The 16,707-nt window shown below is 32.0% G+C and overlaps 2 protein-coding genes across 5 annotated transcripts; both read left to right on the forward strand.

The window, feature by feature from the left end:
• Positions 1–605: 605 nt before the first annotated feature.
• Positions 606–12,187, forward strand: LOC145725437 (HUWE1-associated protein modifying stress responses). Of its 2 annotated transcripts, none has more exons than XM_081974207.1 (5): positions 606–890; positions 3,471–3,548; positions 5,041–5,230; positions 5,285–5,550; positions 7,202–12,187. In XM_081974207.1, the coding sequence occupies exons 1-4, from the start codon at positions 713–715 to the stop codon at positions 5,541–5,543; spliced, it is 705 nt and encodes a 234-aa protein (XP_081830333.1). In that variant the 5' UTR covers positions 606–712; the 3' UTR covers positions 5,544–5,550; positions 7,202–12,187. The 2 variants fall into 2 exon arrangements, with proteins under 2 accessions (XP_081830333.1, XP_081830339.1); XM_081974213.1 differs by having other exon boundaries at positions 5,381–5,550.
• Positions 12,188–13,646: 1,459 nt separating this feature from the next.
• On the forward strand, positions 13,647–16,235 carry LOC145731391 (uncharacterized). Of its 3 annotated transcripts, none has more exons than XM_081983528.1 (7): positions 13,647–13,803; positions 13,856–14,027; positions 14,592–14,712; positions 14,761–14,928; positions 15,188–15,450; positions 15,505–15,822; positions 15,878–16,235. In XM_081983528.1, exons 2-7 carry the CDS (start codon positions 13,871–13,873, stop codon positions 16,183–16,185), a joined length of 1,335 nt encoding a protein of 444 aa, XP_081839654.1. In that variant the 5' UTR covers positions 13,647–13,803; positions 13,856–13,870; the 3' UTR covers positions 16,186–16,235. The 3 variants fall into 3 exon arrangements, with proteins under 3 accessions (XP_081839654.1, XP_081841170.1, XP_081840372.1); XM_081985044.1 differs by having other exon boundaries at positions 14,764–14,928; XM_081984246.1 differs by having other exon boundaries at positions 13,719–13,803; positions 13,860–14,027.
• The last annotated feature ends 472 nt before the right edge of the window (positions 16,236–16,707 follow it).

Raw genomic sequence — 16,707 nt, forward strand, 5'->3', positions numbered from 1 at the left:
AGTTTAAAGTCGACGATGCAAGTAGCGGTAATTTGTCCTTAAAGCCGACTTTAGTCACACAAAACAAACAAAAACATGTTTTGCTATCATTTTGAAACAAATTTAATTTTAAAAATGTGCTTGTTTTGTTCGTTATTTTTTTTTAATAAATGAAAATTATGTAATATTTTAAATGAGTTGTTAATATGTTTTAATGGGTGTTGTATTACAATGCCCAATAACTGCTGTTGAGATTCATTTCAACAGAACTTATTAGCAACCAAATTTAATATCGAAACCACCCTGAGCTGTCCCTTACTAGTTGATTTTGGCGTTTTTGACACACGACAGACAACAGTACTCAATAATCAGCTCAGCTGTGTGCGGCGTTGCCTGGAATTTTATTTAAAACCACACCAAACTCATAATTATTATAACAACTACTAAAGCTAGGTAATTGTTTTCTTTTAATTATTACTGATCAATACATAATATATTTGATAAAAAAGACTCAAGCTTATCTACATTACAAATTACAACTCCGACTACTCCGATTAGCATCAAGAAAATCATTTACCTGACAGTGACCATTGCAAAGATCGGCAACATTGCTTTTCAGTTAATGACAGTCAGATCGACGTCGCGTTTGTCCCTCGTTTTCTCACTAAAAAATGATCTTTTTTAACCTGAAAAAATAGTGCTGGAAGTAGCAGTGGTGTATAATCTCCCAAAAATGAACGGTCAAGACGATCATGATTCTTGGTTAAATAATTGGGAGCAGCAGTGTGCTGAAGCGATCGAAAATCAACCCGATTACGATCAAAGTTTAGCCCAAGAAAATGAAGTTTATCAACGAAGAGTATGGACCAGTTTTCAAGAGTCCGCCACTGCTATAGCTCAACTTTATAGAGGTACGTTTTTAGTTTATCGCTTATATAACTCAAATAGCTTCTTTTGTGTAAGGGTTTGTGAAGGGTTTTTGCGAAAAAGGGCGTTTATTTTTAGTAGTTCTTTTCGACATTTTTGATGTCTTGTTGACATTTCTGCATTATCGATTGAGAATCAGCTGTTGCGACGTTGTCGATATTCAGCTACATATTTTAAGGTTAGAAAGTTTGTTGTTTTTGGAATTCAATGTAAAATAATATTTTTTGTCTTTTCTGCGGTATTTAAAAATGCTTAATATGATTTTCAAGTTGGATCAAAAGATTTGGTTCTTTACTTTTTACTTACCTGAATTAAGGTAAACTTGGAGGTACACCCAACAGAAATATTTAGGTAGAAATTTTACCTGAGATTTTTGTACCTGGATCTATAAAAGAATTGAAAATGCTTTGGGAATGTAAATTGGTCAGAATTCTGGTTACCCTTTCATATAATTTTTAATATCCCTTTCTTAGAAACAAGTTTACAGATATGTGAATAAAAGTGTGAAATTCTGACTATATGCAAATTTTACCTACTAACCAGAAATATCTCTAGAATTTGCACTAAACTAAATGCAATCCAGAGAAAAACAAAAGTAGTGTTATGCTGGGTTTAGACTTACCCAGCATAACCCAGTATTAGTGTAGAACAGTGTAGATTTTTTGTGTAAGATGCAATTTTTTTTACTGAATGAAGGCTGAAAAGTGGCAACTGAACTTTTTCTGCTGTGGCTTCTGTAAGTGTCTTGTGTGGTTTGTTTGGAAGAGAAGCGCCTTAAACAAATATTAAGCATTATTATTTATAACAACTCCTATTTGGCCATGCTGTAATGTTCTTGTATTGATAGACAACTAGTTAGATAAGTTTCTTTTATTTTAATAGTTTGTTAATAGTTAATGAAAAGGTATTCCACAAATATGCTATTTTAAATTTATTGATGCAAATTCAATTGCTGCTTCAAATTTCATATTTTGATTGTGGTAAAAAGCAAGCATTTATAAACAACTGACAAATAAAAATAAGCATAAAAAAATAATCAAAATTCTGCTACCATTTTTTGTAAAAATTTATGTTTTCTGTAAATGCTATGTGGAGAAAATGACCTTAGGCCATCTTTATACACTGAACCAAACTAGAAATCCAGCTTTAGTAGGTATACAGTATGTAGAAAACTATCTCTTTTTGCACTAGTTAGAAAAAGAACTATTTCCTTTTCTTTCCCTTGATTAATGATTCATGATGTTTTGCAAAAGCAAAGCAGAGGGAGATTAGAGATTAGACAAGATTAGTAACAGTTGAAGAAGATGGAAGTGGGTTTATTTTCCTCAAAGGTGTAGTTCTTTTGGCCTGATGATACCTGCAAAGTTTTAGGCACCACAAATATTTTTGGGTTGTATAAAGTTTTTAGCCCATTTTTATTTTACTGCCCATTGTCAGTGACAACCCATCTTTTTTCAATTTACTGCCCATTGTCCAGAGCGAGGGGCTGTAAAAATTATTGAAAGTTTTAGGGCATAAAGTAATTGTTTCTGCCGTGGTATCCTACAGTTAAACAAGCATAACAGAGTTCAAGCAGATCTAGGCAAAAAACCTCATACAAAAAAGAAAACATATTTCATATCATTGGCATCACTGGCAAAAGTCTATTTTTTAAAGCTTGTTTGATATTTTGTTATCAGTATCAAAAGCAAATATTGAAAAATAAAGTAAAGCCTTTGATTGAGCCATAAATTCAAAGGCAAAAAGTTGAGAGAAAAAATCTGCTTCAATCTACTTTTTGTGAATAACTATTACTAATCTTGCTTAATTCTTTTTGATTTTGCAAAACTTTAATAAAATGGTGAATACAGGGAAAGAAAGGACAATATGTAGTTATTGTTCTAATTAAAGCAAATAGTGATATTTTTTGATTCTTCTCCATCACAAAAATATTTTATTAATGAATACAGGGTGTTAAAAACTCATATTTTTTTCAATATTTTCTCAAGTCACAAATTATCAATATTGAGAGATTTACCCCAAATTTTGTGCATAATCTACTTTTTATGATCTACAATAATCTACATAATTACAGATGCCTTTTGATATTTTTTTCTGGTGTTCAACAGATAATTCACTTGTTTAAATATAAATTGCCTGTTCAGTTTAGATACTTTTTTGTGTTTTATTGCTTTGGATACCTGTCACCGTTTTTCCAGTTATTTGCCAAAACGTGAATTATGCTACCTGATATTTTTGTTGATTATGCTTAAATTGTAAACCCGGGTTTGTAGTTTGAAGAAAAGTTGATTTCAGTAATAAAGAAGTATTTTAACAATTACTATTTAATAATAATTTAAAGATTTTAACTATTTAATAACTTTAACAGCTTAATCATGTATTTCCTTAAAGAAGTATTTTGCGAGTATAGTTTTATTGCAAACTAGGCATCTAAACTAGATAACACAATGCAATCCTAGCATAGCATAAGAAAATTTACTCATCCAGAGTATCTTGATCAATTTCTGTTTTCTTTAAGCTTGGTATTTGGTTACCAAATTGTATAAAGTATGTGAATTTTCTAGATCGTTACAGTGGGGATCCTGGGGGAGTATGGGTTCAATTTCAAACTGCAGCGGGCACTGTCACAACATTATATAAAGGTAAGACAATTCTTTAGGTATTTAAATAGTACCTAATAAAATTAGATAACTTTTATCTATGAATATGCTTTTGGTGTAAAAAGTTACCTTTTAGTGCCCAGCTTAGTGCACAGGTAGAGACTTCTAACATTTTTTGATCAGAAGGGATACTTTTTAATGTTTTCACACATTAAAAAAACTAGTTTTGCAGTTATCATTACACACAAAGTTTTCACGCTCCATGGAAATGTAATGTAAGGTATAGGGAAGTATTAAGAATAATTACTAACCTTCTTGAGAGGAATTCAAAAATGTAATTGGAAACAAGGTGTTCCATTTGAAAATCGAAAGTTAGGGTTCTTTCCGATCTGTCAACACCGTTTTTCAACAATTTCAACAAAAAATATTGGGTTGTTTTCTAGATACTTCTAATATACCATCAGCGTGAATCATTGGGTGTATTGCAGTGATTACAATTATGCAACAATATTGCTTTTTAGACCTACAAACTGTTGGAAGTTAGATTAGGTTATTAATCAATGTGTATTTAAATTTGATACACATGTATAGAAATTTCGAAACTATTTGGAGGTACGAGAAAACAGTAATTGTTAATCCATGTTCCAGAAAGACTTTCTGACAATTTAAAAAACTTCTGACCAAGTCACGGACATGTAAACATCTAAAATGATGTGACATCTTCTGCAGTTGCCATTTTTGTCTAAAGCAATGGTCTGCCATTGTTAACTATTTTTATCATTGATTTCTTATGAATAATTTTGAGATTTCTATTACGCTATTTGAGATTAGGATCCTTCTTAAAACACCTATACAACTATAAATCTAGCCACCACACACATGTCATACTTGACTGATGAGCCCTTTAAGTTTTATTCAATAATGTTCTGTCTGTTTACACTTTACAGTAAAATGAATGGTGTGTAAGTGTAGAGTGCTCAGGTTTTTTTCTTGAAATAACAGGACAACTGGTATATTTAATATTTTTATGTTAACATATGAAAAAAATGACAATTTGTATACATGGTGAGTCATTATTCTAGCAGGACAAGAGTTTACTCTAATACCATTTATGGATCAATACCTACTATCACATAAGGTTATCCAAAAGGCATGGAACGGTCTAAATTTTTCCACAAGGTGAAAGCTGGAATGGAAAATGTTTTGCCGTTGGTCTTACAAGGAGCGCAAGCCAATTTTTCGAATGTTTTAACGGCATGAAATTTAAGTTTAAAATACACAAACTGTTAACTTAGTGGTCCCAACACAAGACTACTGACTTAGGCTCGGTCTTGATACCTAAAAAATCTGACGTGTGATAAGAGAGAACCTTCTCATTTAACAATTGACATGCACCAGGTGCAAAAAGTATGCACATACCACAAATCCCATTAATTTTGATTGTATTTTTATGATCCTATCTCTAAGTATGTTTGCTGATTTTATACTTTTTTTATTATTCAGGTAAACATAAATTAATGAGACTTTCTTATAGATTCATGTGAGAGCCTGAAAAAAGTAACAGAACTAAGCAGACAAAGTGGTTATCAAAAACGAACTAATGAACTTCTGAATTGGGCGAAACGGAAACGAAGAGTAATTCGACGGGAAGACCTGTTGACTTTCCTGGCGGGAAAACCGGCGCCGCCTAGGCCGACTCACCACCACCACCACCACCATCATAGGTATACAAATACGTCTACTGCATCATCAGAAAATCTTAATTATTGATGCCGTAGGTTATCTCCGCGTCCGCGCAATATGTCACCTCCGCCTCATCATAGGGACCCAAACTCGACACCTCATTTAATCGACTCCAATTTACACATGTTTAGGGAAGCGCTAACGAACTCACGAAGGTCGGCCTCTCAAACGGGATCAGACCTTTGCACTTTTATCTCGGGTGAGATGGCGCGTCACGGGTCAAAGCGGTCCGCTTCTCCTAGTGATGTACCTATGGGAAGTCCCACCCATCCAAAGAGATCTAAGTTTATGTGACTGGAAGGTAAGTACTCAAGAATTTGTCTTATTTTACCGTCGACATGCATGTGCTTGGAATAAATTAATTTAAAATTCAAAAAGCTCTCGGATTTGTTAATTTTTATTTGTGGTCACTTTTTGAGCTAAATGACAGTAATACACGGTGGTTAAAAATCAAAACAAGACAAGCGAAATTGTAACATACCTATGAAAGACATTCTAGGTACTTTAGAGATATTGTGTGTTTATTATCTGATTCACTGACATATTTATTGATTTATTAATTCAATTGCTCAATACTTTTATCTAAAAGTAAGTAGGTGTCCACAGAAATAAAGAAAATCAAAAGACTAGCATTACAGCTAGTCTTTTGATTTTGAAATCTAAATTTTCTGTTACTATGCCAAAACCAATACAAAAACTTTACATGCTTCTACCAACAGTATTCATACTTTAATATACTTCTTACAATCTGCCCAACATCTACATAGGAAAAGTTAGAATCTAAAGTGAATGAATCACATTTTGTGTCCATCTCCCATCATTTCTGATGAAATTGGAATCCACAAATTCTTATCGGCGAGGTTGGCATAAGCTGAAAAATGATTATAAACCAATTCTGAAAGGTCTTTATGGAAGGAGTTTGATTTAAAGCTTTATGCCAAAATCTGCACCTTCAATAGCACTCAAATGTAATGAATTTATACTTCAGGCATATTTTTATGTATACAAAATATGTATCAGTCAAGTATCTTTGTAATTCACTTACTTTTCCAAATTAGAGGAAAAGGCATACCATTTTTTTACCTTATTTTTGACTAATCCACAATGCACGTCCGCGTGATTGCTCAGAAAAGTTATATTTGTTAACCAAATGTTATAATTAATACAAAAACAAAATTCTAACAACTTCAGCAAAACACGCACATGCTAAACCACAGGCACACAGGGCAGGAGAAATTTAGTGTTCAGGTTAAGTTATTTGTTTCCTCTATATTGCCAAGTCAAAAAAGTATGTAATTTCTTTACATTTTTACAACGTGTTTTCAAGTAAAAAGTAATAGTTAGTCAGTGACGGCTTCCCTCCTTCTGACAAAGGGAACAGATAGAATAGTTTGTGTCACAGAAAGAGACAGTAAGCTTAGATCAGTTCGGATAAATCCGTACTACGTACGAGCGTTTTTCGATACTTGTATAGCTGACGTTTTGCAATGAATTTATTGCATTATCAGTGCTGTGAAAATGTAATTTTCTTTGTCACTGCTATTAAACCAAATTAACAACAAGGTTGCCTAATTTACTTGATTTAATAAAAAAAAATCCAAAATCATTAAGAAATTCAAAAGTCAAAGAGTCTAAGTTTGATTCCGCAAAACAAAATTTGCTATCGTCTTTTGTTTTTTGGTAACTGGGCAATTTTCAATTTTTGACATTTTGTACAAGTCGCTGTAACTTTGTTATTTTAAGAGTTTGGTGAAAATTACTTTTACATTATCAAAGCACTTTGTTACATAAATTAGTATTTTGTTATTGTAGTACATATTTTCCGTAAAAATGTAGTGCTTATTTCTTTTCTTTTACTTTCAAATTCATCTTAAATGTATTAAGTTTGAAAAACCAAAAAACTTTAATTGCATACTGTTATCAAACTTATACCTATTTCTCTTATGTTTCAGAACTCAAATGAAAAACGCATATTATCTGTGTTAGAAGCAAAAACAGGCTGAAAGTCGTATTGCCTTGTTTAGCTAAAGAGCAGTACGTGAAATTTTTATTTTTCAAAAAAATTAATTTTGCTACTGTTTTTAGCTATGCACGGCCGCATAGCGTTTAAGTAATATTGTATAAATGTACAGCAGACAATTCTTTTATTGTCTATAAGCTAATAGTTACTTTATGTGTAATTTGTTATTTTACTGAAGTTTTGCGTATGATGGAAATGGATCCGAGACTTATACTAACATGGCGGAAATCTAGTTAGTCTTTAAATAACACATGCGATTGCTTATTTAGTTAATTTATACCCAATTGTTTAAATATCTGATGTATTTCGATTAAAGAAAAGTATTCTTATCGGTGCCAGGCGCTAGAATTGCTTTCTTTAAAATCGTAAAGAAACCATATTTTGTTCATCAAAAATAAATTATTCTCAAACTATTATTTCTATTATTTAATTCTACAAAGTTGGTATTAGTCAACACTCTGCAAGTATAAACTTTTCAGATTGTGAAAAATAGTTTGGCCTTTTTAATGATATGGCTGATACCTTCCCCATTTTTTCCCAACACGGTAGTTATTTTAGTTTGCCATATTATTAATTTCACGAAGCAGTTCAGCCCTGGTATGTGATTTCTCTGCATACACTAAACTCTTCATAAGTGTTTAATATACTTCTTAATATACTAGAGATAATTATTATTATAGCATTGTACTTTTTGACACAACACTATTAAATTAAAAAAATCATATCTTGGTAAGGAAAGCATTTGCGGACCCATGTTTATAGGACATTTTTGACTCAAATTTGGCTATGGACGATTTAAACAGTCGAAATAGTCACAAATCAGTATTTGGGAAACGTTTTCAAATTTTCCATTTAATAAATGTTGGTGTAACATCCAAAAATTGAATGTCATCATTAATTTTTGGATTTAGTTACTCAAGTAGCCAAATCCATAAAAAAAATCCGTAAGTGGAAAACCGTAAGTATAACTCCAAAATCATACTTTCGAGAAAATATACAATGTGTCTCTAAAAGGTCTGTACTTCCTGACATCAAAATAAGCCGATTTAAAGCAACTTACCTTAGTCCGAAATTGCTCCAATGCGTTTTCGAGACACATGGTGATAAAATTACAAAATAAAAATCTATTTTCTTTTAATTTATTGTACATCGGCGTAATTTGTTTTTTTGTTTTTTTTTGGTATTTTTATATTTGTAAACAGAGCGTAAAACCCAATTTCTTGCCGAATAAGGTGAAGTCCAATCATATGTGGCCGTAAAATTGTTTCAGATCAGAATCTTAGCAAACTTTTAATAAAATCATTCAGTTGAAATATTGATTGCTAAATTGTTTTCAACAGAATTTTTAACGTTTACTGAAAGAAAATGCAGATAGTGGGTTAATTTGCACCATCGTACTTTAAGCTAAGGTTAAGTTAAGTTTGCTTTTGAATGTGACAATACACGTGGCACACACCACACTTAAGGTTGGCTTAAAGTACGAGGGTGCAAATGACAGTAATACATCAACCCAAAGTAGAATAGTATGTTTTTTATTGGATAGGAAATTTAATGAGGATTTCAAAAATTAGCTGAAAACAGTCATTTTCTCACTTCAAGTGGGTTTTACAGGGAATTCTGTCCCTGACTGTCCTTTCAAGCTGTGTTTCTGGCAACTAAAACGTTGACACTGCTTTTCTCCCTGACTGTACCAAATTTTGTGGTGTTTTTTCAGGTTATTAAATAGGAAAATTATTGGGGATTCTAAAAATGTGCTTAAAACTGTCATTTTCTCACTCTAAGTAGGTTTTACAAGTGATTTGGTCTTTGACTATCCTTTCAAACTGTGTTTCTGGCAGTTCAGACTTTAACTTTTCTCCCTGACTACCAAATTTTGTAATTTTTTTGAGTGTTTTGGATAAATTTAATGAGGATTCCAAAAATTTGTTTAAACCTGTCATTTTCTTACTCCAAGTGGGTTTTACAGGATTTTGTGTCTGACTGTTTTTTCAAACTGTGTTTCTATGGGTAAAACCGACTTAATATACTAATTCGGTAAGTAATATGTTCGAATCATTTTCTCAACAGTAGTCCAGTAACGTGATCTCCATAAGACTGGCGGCTGCAGAGTGAGAAAAGAAAGAAGAACAAAATCTAATGGGGCAAATATTTTTAATAAAACGAAATATTTGACTGATGGTTTGACCATCTCTGTCTAATTTGTAAAAAAATGCAGCTCTCTCTCCCTCTTACTTAAATTTGAATTCGGACTTTTACTCTTTCTTTCTCTTTGTGTTTTTCTATATGATTTGAAACTGACACCGTCTACATAACTGGGGTACCGAGTATACACCAGAAAAATGTCATTTACACATTTTTGTTGCGGATAGTTGGCGGTGTTAGATCACATAGATCATCACATATCTTTTTTCCAGAGCTTCAAAAGCCTAAACCAAATGCAGAAAGTGATATTTATCCGTATGCCGATGTAATGCCGTTGAGTGCGGCAAAAACACTTTCCGCAAGTGTTTAGATGAAATATTTTTTTCTATTAGCACCAGTTTTAAACTTATCGTCTACAGAATGAAAGTTTTGTGCCAAGATTGTTAGTAACTTGCATGTATGGATTTTTCTAAAACATGACAATTCTCAATTTAATTATGATTAATTAAAATAAACTACTACTTAAAGTCAAAATTTTTGTTCAAGTGTTCAAACCTTGAATGTGTTTCCATCATTTACAAAACTTCATATGTATTAAGTACATAAATGCCACTTGCCTCTATTGAATCGTTTCCAGTTGGGTCCATGTTGATAACTTGGGTGAATTGAAATTTAGTAATACGACTGTCAAGATTCTATAGAGGAATAGAGCTATTAAAGTGAATTATCTGGGTTTTTATGTTTGAATTATGCTCTGTTCCAGAAATGCCATTTACAAGTTTCCAATTTCAAACGGCTCCTTTCAAACAGGGTTGTGCCAATTTGAACTAAACTGTTAATATATACATATTTTTAATTTATTAAACTAAGAGTTAATCTACCATACTACAAGTATGTAATTTAAAATTTAAGAGTCATGAGCACTTAATTTCTTCAACAGTTTTTTTAAGGTTATTATTTATTTATTTGTACAAAGTAACTCCAGACACCAAATATACGTTGGGTAAGCTTTAATAATGAGTTTTAAGAGTTGGAAAAATTAGGTGCTCATAAGAAACAATATACATAATAGAAAGTTTGTTTTTACTTGTGCATATAATGCTTTAAAGGCTGCTAATACTTATTAGCAATTACCATGTGTTCATGAATATCATTACAATAGACATGATTGCTAAGGGAGGTCAATAATATTAACACAACGTACATTGTACACTAAAATTTGTTTATGACAAATTTCAAATATCATTTACTCTTTAGAATGTCAATTGGAATATTAGTGGCCTCCTTCAAATATAGTAGAATTTAACATGTTAAGTTGTAAATACAATCTGTAAATAACGTATCTACAAGTTGATTTAGCTGAAAGCTATTTTAAGATAAGCTCAAGTTCCAGCAAGCTTGGCAAAAGACTTGTCGTTGATAATTAGTTTGTAAGTAATTTCCGATTACTTTCGTTCGCTGTATGTAATTTGCAATTGTATTTTGTATATGAAAACTGTAAGAAGTAAGATCTGGTGTTCGATTTGTTAAATTTCTGTTTTCTTGTTTTTGTTATTTTTCATAAAATCACCCAAATTTTACGACATACGGATTAGAAAATATGTATTTAATCGAAATTATACTTCTAAGATCGTTAGGGTATTGTCTTTATTATTTATTTATTAGTAAAATTATAGTTCGGTTTAATGAGACTTAAACGTCTGGTTGTGCAATTCAAAATTGCTATTTCTTAATAATGGGGCGTTAACCAAAGCAAAAAACGTTAAGGCGATTCGAATGTTGAAAATTACGGGTTTTAGGTGCCTTAAATTGAACGATATACTCTTTGTACAACCAGTTCGTTTTGGTTTAAATTACAATGTGGCAATATTTTAGAAATTACATTTAGGGCCGGTACTTTCACCTCTGGATAAATTTAAGAGTCTGATTTCTGTAGAAATTTTTGTTTGAACAAAATTATTCTGAAGTGAAAGCACCGGCTCTTAGAGTACCTCCATTTTTGTTTGTATTACGAATGAATTAGTACACGCCAAACAGCTCGGGTTTAATTAAATGTCTCATTTTACATAAATATGATAAAATGGGTTTTAAGGAATATTTCTTAGCAGGTTTGTATCATGATCAATAAGTGCTACTAAAAGTGGTCAATTTTCAATTTGTCAAGTTTTAAATTTTGTTATAATTATATCTTTTTTCTCTTCCTACAGGGATATTGGTTCATTCCTTAACAGTTTAGAGAACGGATAAGTAGGCAATTGCCAACGGTTGAACGAATACAGAATCCTAGACTTTCTGCAACTGTGCGATATGAAATAGACCAATCACATGCAATTTTCAGTGTGCGATATGAAACAGACCAATGACAGACAATCTTCAGCCTGCGATATGAAATAGACCAATTACAGCTAATCTTGAACGTAAACGCAATAATTCTTCTAATTGTCATCCTCACTGACAGTTGGCATCAAAACATTGCATTTTGGCTTAGGTTTTGAGGCAATGAAAAAGCCGTTCAACTTTCAGTTAGTGTTCAAAATTAAAAAATAAAAACATCTACTTAATTGATATACTATAATTGACTTTTTTTACCAAGATTGTATTTGACAACCTGCTAGAAATGTTTTTTAAACACCTGTCATGTAAACTTCTTTCATAAAGGAATTTTTTATTCATCCCCGATGCTGTACTGTGTGTAGTTAACATAATTTTTAGTTTATTTTTGTACAATGAATTGTAAATTCTCATTCTAAAAATAAATCATTATTGCAGATCTTTATTTTGTTTATTTTTTCTGGTCCTGTTAGCCCCTACTGTAATTATGAGGAAAATCAAACAAAAATATCATGACGCAACATACTTGTAGTAAATGTGACGTTTGTGTAGGTTGTAGTGTTTATAACAACCTGAGGGCATTAAAGGCTAGCGTTATGAAAAAATGAACTTTTTTACTCAATGATTCACACTAAAAATCCTTTGTCTACGACTATAGTTTTAGAGTAAAAAAAACTACAGAGCAGAATAAATCAGAGCATGATAATGAACGACGTTTGACGACATTTTATTAAAATTACTGACTGATTTACTTTCAGTTGGTGATAGTTTTCTGCAGCTATTTACGGTTACTGGTGTTTTCATTTAAAACCAACATTTTGCATCATATTTGCAAGGTAGAAACGGCCATGTAAGTTTGGCACAATAATTATTTTGACAAATTTTGTATTCCTAATAATAATTTTGTTTTAGCAATATTTAGCATACATATTAATTAAATTTGATCTCTCATTTTAGGAATACAGACCAATTGCTGATCAGGGCCAATATTACAATTTTTGTGAAAATCTTTTATTTCACGTGTTTTATATACGACAAAAAAATATGCTAAAAAGTGGCGTCATTTAAGAAATATAACGCTCCAACTAGAGTTCTTGAAAACAAGCTATAATACATGTATTATACTGTTCATATTTAAATTTAATAATACATATACATTGTATGTGGTCGTGAATTTTTTGTTTTGGATTACTTTTGAGTCAATAGCATAGACTAGAAAACAATAATAACGTGACTTTTAATGGAAAACAATTACAATGAGCAATGAATGCTTCTTAACTGTAAGTTCAATAGTCGTTTTCTCTGTGTATTAAATATAAAACCTATAATTACAGGTATGTATTTAAAAATGTTTTTGCAATAGATGTAAAGTGTACCCTCTTTAATTAGAGGCTTCATAAAGTTTATTGTGGAAAAGGCTGAGTGTTCCTCACCTTCCTTTGTAAATAATTGTTTAGACTAGCGTTTTTTTGACAAATCTACTATTTTTAGGCATTATCTAAGAAACGTAGCAAGATAAGTAAAATGTCAGAAATCTCCATTGGTAAAAAGGAATATAATTGACAACTCTACATGTAAATTGTAGAATAATCAAAAGCTCCTAAGCAACAGCTTTTTAACTGGCCCTGTCAGTCTTATCATTTCCAGCCGAAATATTCTTATATTTCTACCCCAGCTTGCTTTTGTCGTTGCTTTCTACCTCAAAAAAAGTAAATACATATGTATTACAAATTCAACCTCCTGTACCTCCTCACTTATGCAACTTAATCTGAATAGGTAAATTTTGTTTAGTATAAGTACCATAAGTTTTAACTGTTCCATGGATGTAATCTGCAATACCTGCATTATGTAGTGTGCATTGTGTTATAAGGCGCTCTTCATATTAGGACATGCTACTGGAACAGAAGATAGGTAGGAAACCCCCGCCTACCTATATACACATCATTTTTTTACCAGCTGAGGTAAATTTGATCCCATTTATTGACATAACTCCATGTCAGATCAAGTTTTTACAAATGTTTACAAGATATTATTTTAGAAATACTGTGACCTAATAGAAATGTAAGTAGCCGATTCGTATAACAATTCAATATACTTTTTACTGGTCATCTAGTTAGTAGTGATAGTAATGGACGACCCGAAGCCTGAAGAGAAGTCTCCTTTGCTTTTCTACCTAGTTGAGGCAGAGGGCGACATGGCGCAAACCCACAAAAGGGTCAACTTTGATAAAGGACGATTGTATGGCATATCTTCAGGTGCAACCACAGTCTTTACGAAGTTTCCAAGTAAGAATTATATTTTTTTGTTATTTAAAACCGTAAATGTTGGTTTTTACATATAGGATTATACTAATATAGGTACTATTAGTCGAAAGAAACAAATTTACAAAATTATATTAATTTTTGATCAATTTTTGTCTAGAAAAGGACCTCTATCAGATTTTCACACCAAATAAGGTTTAAAAGATACCTACATCTAGTTCTAGTACCTAACATTTTGAAATTAATACGTTTGTTAAAAACAAGTTTGAAATTGTAATGAATCAAAAATTATATATTAATTTACTCGTTTCAACGAGCAGTTTAGTTTAGGTATGTCGATAAAGCAGCAAAACATCCTACGTGTTAAAATTTACACACATAATTAAGTGAAAAAATCATATATTACTTCCGTCTATCAATTACCCCAACCAACAATGAAGTAAATTATTTTGGTAGTTCAGTAAAGATTGCACAACATTAGGTTGGTAAAAAATCTCCGAACCATGAATTTTCTAATTCAACTTATAAAACTAATTCAGTTTAAAATTTTAAAATTTCACAGACAAACTACAGTGATTTTTATTTTAGACTACATTAGCCCCTGCTGGATTACAGCTCTCTTATCCAGCTTAGTATTTCTTGTGATGGTGTTACTGATAACATCTTCTATGTCACCTGGCAGTCTTAGAGTCCCGAAGTGCAGTCCTAGGTAATTTTAACAATTAATTTATTCGAATAAATTACAAATTTGCCTTAGTAGTGGTTTGGAAAAGCTTGGAAACAGCACAATTCATTTAGTGCATTCTTCTGAACAGTGGAGCCAAAATGAGATAGAAAACCTTCAAAAGATCAAAAGAGAATATCCTGGTTATAATGTTCATTTGGTTTTGGTGCATGCTGACGAGACCGATGTTACTGCTAGCAGGTACGTAAATCCATTAAAATCATTGCTCTATTTTGTTTACAACGTTTCTGAATTTAATCTACTCATGAAACTTTCTTTGCATTAAAAAATAACAAGAAATTTACCACAATTTATTCGTAGGTATGTCTTCTGATAAAATTAAATACTTTTAGTTATATTACGTAAATTTATTGTTACTCTAATATGCAGGAACCTCTAAAAACAGCTTGTGTAACTGAGCACATTCAGAAACGTGATGTTTGATTAATTTTGTTTTTAGCGTTTTGACAACCATTTCCTTTCCTACCCCTTCACAAACAAAAAATGATTCAGATTTAAAAAAACCTCCAAACTCAGCCATAAACCAGAAACTAATGGAAATTACTAAGGCGCGACGGAATAAAAGAAATATTAACAAAAGTACGGGAAAAAGAAAGAGGAGGGATTTAACAGTCCCGATGGGAATTGGCTTTGGAATGCAAAGTTTGCTAGATATTTTACTCGGCAACAAACTAGATAATCATCCTAGGTTCAAACGAAATGGTACATAAACATTTTAATGTTGAATATTTAATGCTACCAATCTTGTAATTTTAGCTTCTAATGAACTGCCAGACTTGTTAAACTTGACTGAGCTATTCCCTCTAACGACACAAAGTCGACCGGAAACCTTGGAAGAAGTAACTCAAAACTTTCCTGGATTGACCATTGAAAACATCACAGCAAAGGAAGGTTTCTACAAGTCCCCACTAGAGAAAACGTGGCAAAAATTAAGTCCTGATCTTCTACTCTTTGCTCTTAGAGTCTTACATTTATGGGAATACGGAGGTCTCAGCTTTAAAATTGATGATGACATATCAACCCAGCCTTACATGCGCAGTTGGAAGAAAGTGGACAATTTTCCGCTAAAACCTGGTTTGTCAGCAAATTTTCACTTGTCCTATATTATAAAAAAAATCATGCTTTTTAGATACAATTAGGATTAAATCTCCCAACTTCGAAGACTCAACCACCAGCAAATTGTCAAAGTTTATTCAAAATGGAAAAGAATCATTTGAACGGTTACCAAAAGAAGTGGTGACTGCAGACGATGAAGGCTTGCACATTTTCACCAAGTCGCCTTGTCACGTGTTTTTTGGTGAAGTTTTGGTTAACTTGAAGAGGTCCCGAGGAGATGAAACACCAAAACGCATTATACGGAAGTCGCTGAAAGTATTTTGCAGACATTCTGCAGTGGGTAATAATTATTGTAAGAACTTGATCAGGACCGCGGCATAATTTATTATCAAATCCTTATAATATTTATGTTAATATACCCATTTATAGTTTTTGCGTGATTTACTTTCGGTTATTCTAAAACGCACTGTCTTGAATAGTATACTTACTATTCGGCGAGCATGATAGCTAAGACTGCTGAATAAAAAAAGATAATCATGTTCAAATAAATGAGTTATCGAAACCTCCAAATAATTCGCTGTAAAGTGCCACAAATATTTGGCTTAATTATGTTAGACAATAAAGTCATTTAAGATCAGACAAAAATAGAAATTAACTAGAACTATTAGGACCTGTTGTGTCTTGTACTCGAGCCTGGGTCGACAACGCATTGAGCAGGTCCTTGAATTGATCAGGGTCCATCCTACCGGCTGCGCCAATGTTGTGTCCTAGTGGTTTATTCCAAAGATGCGCTGGCGAATAGGCAATAAGGAGAAATTTTATATTTGAGTTACTAAAAAGGCTGTATCACTGTATTACATTGGGTATGTTCGGTTCACAATAGGAACAATTATTTTAAAGAAA

This window comes from Ips typographus, linkage group LG1 (genome assembly GCF_016097725.1).
Source record: "Ips typographus isolate SLU linkage group LG1, UJ_Ityp_2.0, whole genome shotgun sequence".
Classification (NCBI taxonomy): Eukaryota; Metazoa; Arthropoda; class Insecta; order Coleoptera; family Curculionidae; genus Ips; species Ips typographus.

Bases quoted from the DNA above. Each gene is read 5' to 3' on its own strand.
- LOC145725437 (XM_081974207.1), top strand. From the start codon at position 713: ATGAACGGTCAAGACGATCATGATTCTTGGTTAAATAATTGGGAGCAG. The intron at 891-3,470 runs GTACGTTTTTAG...TGAATTTTCTAG, and splicing joins TATAGCTCAACTTTATAGAG to ATCGTTACAGTGGGGATCCT. The intron at 3,549-5,040 runs GTAAGACAATTC...ACTTTCTTATAG, and splicing joins TGTCACAACATTATATAAAG to ATTCATGTGAGAGCCTGAAA.
- LOC145731391 (XM_081983528.1), top strand. From the start codon at position 13,871: ATGGACGACCCGAAGCCTGAAGAGAAGTCTCCTTTGCTTTTCTACCTA. The intron at 14,713-14,760 runs GTAATTTTAACA...AATTTGCCTTAG, and splicing joins GTCCCGAAGTGCAGTCCTAG to TAGTGGTTTGGAAAAGCTTG. The intron at 14,929-15,187 runs GTACGTAAATCC...TTTTGTTTTTAG, and splicing joins ACCGATGTTACTGCTAGCAG to CGTTTTGACAACCATTTCCT.